Source organism: Leopardus geoffroyi, chromosome A2 (assembly GCF_018350155.1).
Source record: "Leopardus geoffroyi isolate Oge1 chromosome A2, O.geoffroyi_Oge1_pat1.0, whole genome shotgun sequence".
Lineage (NCBI taxonomy): Eukaryota > Metazoa > Chordata > Mammalia > Carnivora > Felidae > Leopardus > Leopardus geoffroyi.
The window spans coordinates 9,333,719-9,345,040 of record NC_059331.1 but is presented as its reverse complement, the minus strand read 5'-3'; the positions used below and the strand labels follow the sequence as shown (position 1 = coordinate 9,345,040).

Sequence of the window (11,322 nt, the reverse complement as noted above, 5' to 3'; positions counted from 1 at the left end):
GGTAGCATCACTGACTGGCTAAATTCTATCATGTGACCTGCCCTCCCACTGTGCCAACATGGCGACGCCCAGGTCCTAATCCGGGAAACGTGCACCCAGGCTAATACGGTCCTGGACGCCGGGAGCGAAGGTGAGAAGGACGTGGGCGACGCGGGGAGGGATCCAGGCCAGTGTCGGGCCCGCTAGAGGGCTTCTGGCCTCTGGCTTCTCAGGGGCCGGTACTCCGAAGATGGGGTGTAGTGTCAGCTTACCGAGGCCGCAGGGTCTTAATCTTTACTGATGTATAGGCCACCTGGCCCGGGGACGCAGCTCCCTGATGCTCTTCCTGTGCCCTCCCCCGCCCCCCAAACCAGGCTTGGCAGGGAGAGGCTCCCGCGGATGCCCCGTGCGAGAATCGGTCTGTGGCTAAGTCTAACTCTCCGCTCCACGCGCAGTCTCTGTAGAACCGGGTTTATGGAGGGGCAGCCGCAAGGGCCGCCGAATCCAGCCGGCATGGAGAACGGCACCGAGCCCTGCGGAGAAGAGCGAGCATCCGAGGCTCAGGAGACGACGGTCACCGAGGGGGCCGCCAAGATAGCCTTCCCCAGCGCCAACGAAGTCTTCTACAACCCGGTGCAAGAGTTCAACCGGGACCTGACGTGAGCAGGGGTGTGGGGTCAGCTTGGCAGAGGGCAGTGCATCTGCAAGGTTGATGTGCAAGGAGTGTGAGCTAACCAACCCCCCGTCTCTCCCGCAGATGTGCCGTGATCACCGAGTTTGCTCGCATTCAGCTTGGGGCCAAAGGAATCCAGAGTGAGTTGAGGTCCAGTCTCCCTGTGGGCCGGGGTCACGCAGAGCTCTCTCCCTGCCCTGCCCCGCCCCCTTTCCCTTAAAGTTCTAAAAGGCTCCAGGCACCTTACAGGCCCTGGGTTCATTTCCTTCAGGCTTTCCCCAGGGGCTTTGAGGAAGATTTTCTCCCATGAATCTTCTGTATACTGAGGAATAGGGGGAGGTCTCTCAGAGGGAGCTTCGAGACCCCTGACTTGTGCTTCTGGGTGGCTGCAGTCAAGGTGCCAGGTGAGAAGGACGTGCAAAAGGTGGTCGTGGACTTGTCAGAGCAAGAGGAGGAAAAGGCTGAACTGAAAAAGGGTGCAAACCTGGCCCCGGGAGACCAACCTCGAACGGCTGCCGTTGGGGAGATCTGCGAGGTGGGGCCTGGACAGAGGAGGTGGCGGCCCCCGAGTCCTCCAGTAATGGAGGAAGGAAGGCTCCTGAGGCCGGAGAGCTATAGGAAGTGGGTGGTGGGGGCTCCTTGGGGCCCAGCAGAGGATAGAGGTATCCACGTGAGTGGGGCTCCCTGATTATTCCAACAGGAAGGCCTTCGAGTGCTAGAGGGTCTGGCAGCCTCGGGCCTACGTTCCATTCGCTTTGCACGAGAGGTGCCTGGACTCCGGTCTGTAGTTGCCAACGATGCCTCTGCCCGAGCCGTGGATCTCATGTGCCGTAATGTGCAGCTCAACGCTGTGGCCCACCTGGTACATCCCAGGCAGGCCGATGCCAGGTAGGTTTGGGGCAGCTGAGCCTGATGGCTGGAACGTGCATGCCAGAGCAAGGCTGCCTGGGCTCAAGTCCTAAGTCCGTCATATTCTTGCTCTTTGGCCTTGGGAGAGTGCCTTAGCCTCTCTGAGCCCCTGTTTTTTTGTCTATAAAATGAGAATGTTAGTATTACAGGAGTTGCTCTGTTGATTAAGTGAGAGATGATGCTTAGATAGCCAGAAATAAGTCCCATTATGGTTTCCATTTTATTTTCATTTGTATTTATTTTCTTCTTCTGGAAACAGTGCATGAGCAGGGGAGAGGGACAGAGGGAAGGAGAGAGAGAATCTCAAGCAGGCTCCATGCTAAGGGTGGAGTAGGGCTCCACCTTGACCTCCAGGACCATGGCCCAAGCTGGTCACAGGTCACTGAGTGGCCCACCAGCTGAGCCACCCAGATTCCCCTATGGTTTCCATTTTACTTTTATTTTTTTTAATGAATCAATTTTTTAATTCACATCCAAGTTAGTTAGCATATAGTGCAATAATGTTTGCAGGAATAGATTTTGTGATTTATCCCGTGTGTATAACACCCAGTGCTCATCCCAACAAGTGTCCTCCTTAATGTCCCTTACCCATTTAGCCCACCCCCCCCACAACCCCTCCAGCCACCCTCAGTTTGTTCCTTGTATTTAAGAGTCTCTTGTGTTTTGTCCCCCCTCCTTGTTTTTATATTATCTTTGCTTCCTTTCCCCTCTGTTCATCTGTTTTATATCTTAAAGTCCTCATATGAGTGAAGTCATAGATTTGTCTTTCTCTGGCTGACCAATTTCGCTTAGCATAATACCCTCTAGTTCCATCCATGTAGTTGCAAATGGTAAGATTTCATTCTTGATTGCCGAGTAATACACTATTATACACACACACACACACACACACACACACACACACACATATGTATATGTATATGCCACATCTTCTTTATCCATTCACCCATCCATGGACATTTGGGCTCTTTCCATACTTTAGCTATTGTCAGTAGCACTGCTATAAACATTGGGTTGCATGTGCCCCTTCAAAACAGCACACCTGTATCCCTTGGATAAATGCCTAGTAATGCAATTGCTGGGTCATAGGGTAGTTCTATTTTTGATTTTTTGAGGAACCTCCATACTGTTTTCCAGAGTGGCTGCACCAGTTTGCATTCCCTCCAGCAGGGCAAAAGAGATCCTCTTTCTCTGCATCCTCATCAACATCTGTTGTTGCCAGAGTTGTTAATGTGAGCCATTCTGACAGATGTGAGGTGCTATCTCATTGGGGTTTCGATTTGTATTTCCCTGATGGTGAGCGATGTTGAGCATTTCTTCGTGTGTCTGTTAGCCAGGATGTCTTCTTTGGAAAAGTGTCTATTCATGTGTTTTGCCCATTTCTTCACTGGATTATTTGTTTTTCGGGTGTTGAGTTTGATAAGTTCTTTCTAGATTTTGGATACTAACCCTTTGTCTGATACGTCTTCTCCCATTCTGTTGGGTGCCTTTTAGTTTTGCTGAATCCTTCGCTGTGCAGAGGCTTTTCATTTTGATGAGGTCCCAATAGTTCATTTTTGCTTTTGTTTCCCTTGCCTCCGGAGACCTGTTGAGTAAGAAGTTGCTGTGGCCGAGGCCAGAGAGGTTTTTGCCTGCTTTCTCCTCGAGGATTTTGATGGCTTCCTGTCTTACATTTAGGTGTTTCATCCATTTTGAGTTTCTTTTTGTGTATGGTGTAGGAAAGTGGCCCAGGTTCAGTTTTCTGCCTGTTGCTGTCCAGTTTTCCCAGCACTATTCGCCGAAGAGACTGTCTTTATTCCTTTGGATATCCTTTGCTGCTTTGTCGAAGATTAGTTGGCCAGATGTTTGTGGGTCCATTTCTGGGTTCTCTATTCTGTCCCATTGATCTGAGTGTCTGTTTTTGAGCCAGTACCATACTGTCTTGATGATTACAGCTTTGTAATACAGCTTGAAGTCCGGGATTGTGATGCCTCCTGCTTTGGTTTTCTTTTTCAGGATTGCTTTGGCTATTCAGGGTCTTTTCTGATTCAGATTTTAGGGTTTTTTGTTCTAGCTCTGTGAAGAATGCTGGTGTTATTTTGATAGGCATTGCATTGAATATGTAGATTCCTTTGGGGAGTATCGACATTTTAACAATATTTGTTCTTCCAACCCAGGAGCATGGAATCTTTTTCCATTTTTTTGTGTCTTCAGTTTCTTTCATAAGTTTTCTTGGGGCGCCTGGGTGGCGCAGTTGGTTAAGCGTCCGACTTCAGCCAGGTCACGATCTCGCGGTCCGTGAGTTCGAGCCCCGCGTCGGGCTCTGGGCTGATGGCTCAGGGCCTGGAGCCTGTTTCCGATTCTGTGTCTCCCTCTCTCTCTGCCCCTCCCCCGTTCATGCTCTGTCTCTCTCTGTCCCAAAAATAAATAAATGTTGAAAAAAAAAAAAAATTTTGGGGCACCTGGGTGGCGCAGTCGGTTAAGCGTCCGACTTCAGCCAGGTCACAATCTCGCGGTCCGTGAGTTCGAGCCCCGCGTCAGGCTCTGGGCTGATGGCTCAGAGCCTGGAGCCTGTTTCCGATTCTGTGTCTCCCTCTCTCTCTGCCCCTCCCCCGTTCATACTCTGTCTCTCTCTGTCCCAAAAATAAATAAACGTTGAAAAAAAAAAAAAATTAAAAAAAAAAAAAAAGTTTTCTTTAGCTTTCAGCATATAGATTTTTCACCTCTTTGGTTAGGTTCATTCCTAGATACTCTGTGGTTTTTGGTGCAGTTGTAAATGGGATCACGATTTCTGTGCATTGATTTTATATCCTGCGACTTTGCTGAATTCACGGATCAGTCCAGCAGTTTTTTTGTGGAATCTTTTGCGTGTTCCATATAGAGTATCATGTCATCCTGCAAAGAATGAAAGTTTGACTTCTCCTTGCCGATTTGGATGCATTTTATTCCTTTGTGTTGTCTGATTGCTGAGGCTAAGACCTCCAATACTACGTTAAATAGCAGTGGCGAGAGTGGACATCCCTGTCGTGGTCCTGACCTTAGGGGAAAGCTCTCAGTTTTTCCCCACTGAGGATGATATTAGCCGTGGGTCTTTCATATATGGCTTTTATGATCTCGATGTATGATCCTTCTATCCCTACTTTCTTGAGGGTTTTTATCAAGAAAGGGTCCTGTTATTTTCTCAAATGCTTTCTCTGCATCTATTGAGAGGATCACGTGGTTCTTGTCCTTTCTTTTATTGATGTGATAAATCACATTGATTGTTTTGCTATGGTTTCCATTGTAGACTTAACTTCTCAACTTCTGGTACTTTTATTCATTCAAATGAGCCAGCACAAAGCCAGTAGCCACAATGTGCCAGGCATCAGTAAACAAAATAGGCAAAATCCCTGACCTTGGGGCATTCACATTCTAATGCTGGGGTCCAGCAAACAACCGCCTGGGAGGCCCCCTGGGAGGCCAGAGCCTGGGTTGTTGTTTTTTTTTTGGCCCACCAGCTAAGAATGTTTTTTGCATTTTCTTTTCTTTTCTTGAAAGAGTGCTCGCACTTGCTGGAGAGTGGGGAGAGGGGCAGAGGGAGAGAGAGAATCCCAAACAGGCTGCCTGCTCAGCGCAGAGCCCAGTGTGGGGGTTCCATGCCACGACCTTGGGATCATGACCTGAGCCGAAATCAAGAGTTGGACCCTCAACCGGCTGAGGCAGGCATCCCATGTTTTTTGCATTTTTAAAGGGTTTAAAAAAAAAAAAAAGGCACCATTTGTGGCCCACAAAGCCTAAAATATTTACTATCTGACTTTTTACAGAGCACAAATAAAGAAAAAGTATTTGCTTTCTGGACTGTATTAGAATCTGATAGGAAACAAAGACAGTGACAGCCAGATCAATGAGCAAACTATATAGTAAAAGTGGTGAAAAAGTAAAAAGAAAAGTAAAAGAAAAAAAAAGAAAAGTAAAAGGTGAAAAGTGCTCTGGGAAAAAACTGGAGGTTGGAGGGGATGGAGGAAGGTGGTGGATGGGTTGTAATTTTATATATTTTATTTCATTTCATTTCATTTCATTTTTTATTAAAAGTGTTTTTCAATGTTTATTTTTGAGAGAGAGACTGAGACAGAGCATGAGCGGGGGAGGGGCAGAGAGAGACAGGGAGAGAGAGAATCCCAAGCAGAGCCCGATTCGGGGCTCGAACTCATGGACTCTGAGATCGTGACCTGAGCCAAAATCAAGAGTCGAATGTTCAACCCACTGAGCCACCCAGGCGCCCCAGGTTGCAATTTTATTTATTTTTTATTTATTTATTTATTTTTTTTTTTCAACGTTTATTTATTTTTGGGACAGAGAGAGACAAAGCATGAACGGGGGAGGGGCAGAGAGAGGGAGACACAGAATTGGAAACAGGCTCCAGGCTCTGAGCCATCAGCCCAGAGCCTGAGCGGGGCTTGAACTCACGGACCGCGAGATCGTGACCTGGCTGAAGTCAGACGCTTAACCGACTGCGCCACCCAGGCGCCCTGAGGTTGCAATTTAAAATTTTTTTTTTTTTCAACGTTTATTTATTTTCGGGACGGAGAGAGACTGAGCATGAACGGGGGAGGGGCAGAGAGAGAGGGAGACACAGAATCGGAAACAGGCTCCAGGCTCTGAGCCATCAGCCCAGAGCCTGACGCGGGGCTCGAACTCACGGACCGCGAGATCGTGACCTGGCTGAAGTCGGACGCTAAACCGACTGCGCCACCCAGGCGCCCCCGAGGTTGCAATTTTAAATAACAGTTAGGGTTGGCAACTTGGAGAAGACAGCATTTGCATTTCCTCACCTACAAAGGAAACGATAATGATTCCAAATCCGTAAGATTTGCCTGGAAGGTTATTTGATTAAATGAATTAATCTATAAATGGCTTGAAACAGTTGTCAGGCATATGTATGTCACGTCACCATTGGCTATTATTATTGCTGTTGTTAGACACGAGTACACTGAGGCCCAAGGAAGAAAAGTCACGTGGTTGGTTAGCACATGGCCAGGCCAGGGTCCGAACCTAGCCAGCTGGCCTCCAAATGCAGGCTGAAACCATCACACCCAATGAGAAGACACGTGTAGGGGACAGAGCAGGTCCCTAATGCAGGTGGCTGAGGACCGGGGCCTTCTCGCTCCCAGGATGCTGATGTACCAGCACCAGAGGGCATCAGAGCGGTTTGACGTCATCGACCTGGACCCGTATGGCAGCCCCGCCCCCTTCTTGGATGCAGCCGTGCAGGCTGTGAGCGAAGGAGGTGAGGCCACACTGACCTGGGCACAGAGCGGGGCTCGGGGTTTCCGGAGGATCCTCACTGCTCAGGCCTTCCTTGCAGGTCTGCTGTGCGTCACCTGCACCGACATGGCAGTGCTGGCGGGGAACAGCGGGGAGACCTGTTACAGCAAGTACGGGGCCATGGCCCTCAAGAGCCGGGCCTGCCATGAGATGGTGAGCCGCCCTCCCCCCACCCCTTCCCACCCCGCAGACCTGCTTCGCTTCCTCCAGGCAGCAGGGGCCAGATCCGTCCCAAGATGTTAAAGACAAGCAGGTCTATAGCCAGAATAGTTCTAGAGCCCGGACTTCCAGTTCTGGTCACTCGGACGGCAGTGGTTTTGCCCAGGGCGGGAGCCAGTGGCCGCATTATTTTTCCTGGTGCCCTCGGTTTTAACAACTCGTTCAAAATTGTTATTTAAGACAGTTTTCAGGAGGGGGTTTGGCTTTGGGTTCAAATCCCAGCTTTGCTGGTGCCTTTGGGTGATTCATTTCACCCTTCTGGGCCTCGCTTTTGGCCTCTGTGAAATGCGCACGATGGTGAATTGCCCTGGGGATTCGAGAGGGCGGGAGCCGGAAAGGAGGATGGCCTGGCTTTGTTCCGCAAGGGCCCTGTCACCAGGTCAGTCTGGAAAACCGGAACACAGGTCCTTGGAGCACATCGCATAGCGCGGGGCGCACGGATGGTGCTGCCCTGGATGGCGGGCCTGTGCGCTCCGTAACCACGTAGCACCCCTAGGAGGCCCATAAAGAGACATAGACTGTTGTGATCCCGTCGATGGGGGAACTGAGGCATTCACTTGGCAGGGGTCACACAGCCAGGACACTTGGGCCTGGGCTTGCAACACCGGGGAGCCGGCCCTGAGCCTGTGCTTATGAGCACCGGGTGTGGCCCCAGGGTAGCTGGGAGGCGTCCGTGGAGGCAGGGCTGCTGGCTGATGCCCGCCTCCCACCCTCAGGCCCTGAGGATCGTCCTGCATAGCCTGGACCTGCGAGCCAACTGCTACCAGCGCTTTGTGGTGCCACTGCTCAGCGTCAGCGCTGACTTCTACGTGAGAGTTTTTGTCCGCGTCTTCACCGGCCAGGCCAAAGTCAAGGCCTCAGCCAGGTTAGTCTGGGGCAAGCAAGGGAGGCAACGAACAGAGAGGGCAACAGGGCCTTTTGGGACACGGGAGGAAACGGGACTCCTGACGGGGAGGAGCTGGGGTGCGGCGGTCAGGCTGGGGAGCTTATGAGCCTCGCCCCCCCCCCCTCCCCCCCCCAGCAAGCAGGCACTGGTGTTCCAGTGTGTGGGCTGCGGGACCTTTCACCTCCAGCGCCTTGGCAAAGCGTCCGGAGCCTCTGGCGGCCGGTGAGCACGGGTGAGCCGGGGGAGGAAGGTGAAGGAGGCGTCCTAGGGTCGCCGCCTCCTAACCACCCCTCTCTCCGCAGGGTCAAGTTCTCTGCGGCCTGTGGTCCCCCGATCAGCCCTGAGTGTGAGCACTGTGGGCAGCGACACCAGGTGAGGCAGGGCTGGGGAAACCAGGGGGACGCTGGAGTTCCGGCTCTCTTGACACCTGGCCCTTCGCCCACCCCCCGCCACGTGTCTGTAGCTTGGCGGTCCCCTGTGGGCGGAGCCCATCCACGACCTGGACTTCGTGGGGCGCGTGCTGCAGGCCGTGAGCACCAATCCTGGCCGCTTCCACACCTCGGAGCGAATCCAGGGGGTCCTGAGCGTCATCACTGAGGTGGGGGCCCGGGGTGACGGGGAGGGGACCCCGCCTGGGCCCAGCCATCCTTCCCCCACCCACCCTGCACCCATCCTGTCCCCACCGGCAGGAGCTCCCGGACGTGCCTCTCTACTACACGCTGGACCAGCTGAGCAGCACCATCCGCTGCAACACGCCCAGCCTCCTGCAGCTGCGGTGAGTGCCCAGTCCCGGGCGGGAAGGAGTCTGCGCCCTTCGCCCACCCTCCGGATGCCCTGGGGCAAGGCCGGCCCCCCTCAAGGCCAGAGTCTTGGGTAAAACAGCTTTCCAACTGGCCTACGTGCAGGTGCTTAGAAGAGAGCGTGGAGGCCTTGAGCCTTGGGGAGGGAGATAGTCTCCCCATCACGATCACTGGCATTACCCGGGCCGCGTAGTCACCGTGAGACGTTCAGCTGCGTCACACCCGCACGGATCAGCACTGGCTTTGGGGTCCGGCCCCCCGCCCCCCACCCACGGCCCCTCTTGGTCCCCAGGTCAGCCCTCCTCCATGCTGGCTTCCGGGTCTCACTCTCCCACGCCTGTAAGAATGCCGTGAAGACGGATGCCCCCTCCTCAGCCCTCTGGGACATCATGCGCTGCTGGGTGAGGGCTGGCCTGACCAGATGGGGGTGCGAGGTCGGGACATGGTCAGGCCCAGCGTCCCCTGACCTTTGAACTTTACCTCCCAGGAAAAGGAGTGTCCGGTGAAGCGGGAAAGGCTGTCAGAGGCCAGCCCTGCGTTCCGTATTCTCAGCGTGGAGCCCAGGTACGGGCACTGGTGTGGCTGCCCGCGGGCGTGGGGGGCTCACTTGTGGGCAGGGGACAACGCAGATCCTTCCCTCCACAGACACATGCTCATTCAAGTGAGATCCAGAATCTTCCCGCTTCCCCTCCCCTTCTGCCCCTGCCCTGGTCTGGCCCCATCACTGCCCAGCTGGACCAGTGTTGCTGGCTCCGCCCTGGTCCACCACCCCCCCCCCCCACCTCCGGCCCCCCAGCCTCTTCCCACAGCAGCCACAGTACATCGGTGAGGACCAGAGTCAGACCTGTCCACCCTCTGTATAGAAGCCCCTGTGACTCCCACCTCACTCATTAGAAACCCAAGTTCTGCCTGCAAGCTATGCACCATCACCTTCATCCCCACTCTCCCTATCTCCTTCCATACTGGGCCTCCTCACTCACACTGCCCAGACGCAGCGCCCCCTTAGGGCCTTTATAAGGGCTGCTCTCTGTGCCTGGAGTGCCCATCCCGGGTCCCCTGAAGGCTCTTCCCTCCCTCCTTCAGGTGTCTCTGACCGCTCTGTCCTGTCCTGCGCCCCTTCCCCCGCCTCCCCATTCCCTTTGTCCTGCTCTGTTTTTCTCAAAACTCTCATCCGTGCCCTAACACGATACACTTCACTCACCTCTGATCTGTCCCATCGTCTCCCGCACTGGAACGTCGGCCTTACCAATGGCAGATCTTAGGCTCGTGGGGGGCCCTGGATACATGTTCATTAACTGGATGAGAATCCCGACCCGGGCGGACACGGCCTTCCCAAGGCACGTGGAGCTGCACGGGGGTTGGCAGGTGGTCCGTGCACACCTGCCGGGCACCTGCCCCTCAGCCCCCACTCCCACGTCCCCAGGCTGCAGGCCAACTTCGCCGTCCGGGATGACGCCAACCCCAGCTCCCGCCAGCGAGGACTCAAGCGCTTCCAGGCTAATCCTGAGGCCAACTGGGGCCCCCGGCCCCGTGCCCGGCCAGGGTGAGTGAGAGCGCGGGTGGCGGTGGGGCTTGTCCGGGGCAGGATGGGGTCCCAGCTACTCCTCTGCCTGCACAGGGGCAAGGCCGCAGGTGAAGCTATGGAGGAGAGACGCAGGCTGCACCAGAATAAGAGAAAGGAGCCAGCTGAGGACCCGGTCCAGCGGGCTGCCCGGCTCAAGACCTTTCCCTGTAAAAGATTCAAGGAGGTGAGGCACCCCCACCACCCCACACAGCAGCACCCAGGGATCGCCCTCCCTGCAGCAGGGCTGGGAGAACCCGGGCGGGCAGGGCGTGCGAGCGAGCTCCCCATCTAGGAAAGGGACCCAGCAGAGGCTGCTGAGCACTGAGCCAGGGTTCACACCCACCGTTCTCCCACCAGGGCACCTGTCAACGCGGGGACCAGTGCTGCTACTCCCACAGCCCCCCAACACCCGAGGACACCGCTGCAGCCGCCTCCCCTGACCATCCCAAGACCTCTTACCAGAACCCACCTGGGTCTGGCGTTGCCGCTGGTCCGGGTGTAGACTGAGCCAATAAAGATATGTCACCTTTCCGACTGCCATTCGTCTGAGTCGGGAGGCTGCCTGCGGGTCTGTCTGTCCATCTGCCTTAGGGGCTCTGTCCCTCTCTCCAGCTGCGTGCCTGGAGCGTGCGTTCCTCTGTGCATTTTTTTTTGTTTCACTCCCTGGGGAAGCGCTATGCATCTGGAGGTTTGTTTGTCCCTGCCCGACCGAAGTGCTGTCAGTATTGCCATCTAGAGCGTTCTGTCTGTATGGGGGGTGTGGGAGCTGACCGTCGGCCAGCGGGATGGTCTGTCCCGCAGCACGAGGCGCTCAGCCCCCGGCCCCTTTGCTGGCGCCTGCAGTTCCCCAGCCGGCCACAGGGCGGCAGCCGTGCGCTCGTGTTCGTGGGGCCTCCGCCCCCCTGTTGGCGTGCACCCAGACACAGGCGGGCCCTCCAGTCACCCAGCCCCTACCCTGCCTCGCGTCGCCGCCCGGTTTCTCTGGCCGAGCTCCCCACAGGGCTGCGGT

The 11,322-nt window shown here is 54.8% G+C and overlaps 1 protein-coding gene and 1 long non-coding RNA gene across 6 annotated transcripts; one reads left to right on the top strand and one right to left on the bottom strand.

The window, feature by feature from the left end:
- The first annotated feature begins 7 nt into the window (after nt 1–7).
- TRMT1 (tRNA methyltransferase 1) lies at nt 8–10,844 on the top strand. 5 transcript variants are annotated; one of them, XM_045492138.1, is made up of 17 exons: nt 8–130; nt 435–638; nt 737–792; nt 1,045–1,187; nt 1,353–1,540; nt 6,691–6,806; nt 6,885–6,997; nt 7,780–7,928; nt 8,085–8,171; nt 8,252–8,321; nt 8,413–8,547; nt 8,639–8,724; nt 9,042–9,150; nt 9,237–9,313; nt 10,173–10,292; nt 10,368–10,497; nt 10,671–10,844. In XM_045492138.1, exons 2-17 carry the CDS (start codon nt 454–456, stop codon nt 10,818–10,820), a joined length of 1,914 nt encoding a protein of 637 aa, XP_045348094.1. In that variant the 5' UTR covers nt 8–130; nt 435–453; the 3' UTR covers nt 10,821–10,844. The 5 variants fall into 5 exon arrangements, with proteins under 5 accessions (XP_045348094.1, XP_045348093.1, XP_045348095.1 ...); XM_045492137.1 differs by having other exon boundaries at nt 20–130; nt 354–638; XM_045492139.1 differs by lacking the exons at nt 10,173–10,292; nt 10,368–10,497; nt 10,671–10,844 and adding an exon at nt 9,395–10,159 and having other exon boundaries at nt 20–130; nt 354–638.
- On the bottom strand, nt 4,387–7,786 carry LOC123605367. The gene is made up of 3 exons (XR_006715734.1): nt 7,037–7,786; nt 6,352–6,919; nt 4,387–4,435 (listed from the first exon to the last, which is right to left on the bottom strand). It is a non-coding gene; the product is annotated as an uncharacterized LOC123605367 (long non-coding RNA).
- Nucleotides 10,845–11,322: the final 478 nt, after the last annotated feature.

Bases quoted from the DNA above. Each gene is read 5' to 3' on its own strand.
- TRMT1 (XM_045492137.1), top strand. From the start codon at position 379: ATGCCCCGTGCGAGAATCGGTCTGTGGCTAAGTCTAACTCTCCGCTCC. The intron at 1,188-1,352 runs GTGGGGCCTGGA...TTATTCCAACAG, and splicing joins CCGTTGGGGAGATCTGCGAG to GAAGGCCTTCGAGTGCTAGA. The intron at 1,541-6,690 runs GTAGGTTTGGGG...TCTCGCTCCCAG, and splicing joins CCCAGGCAGGCCGATGCCAG to GATGCTGATGTACCAGCACC.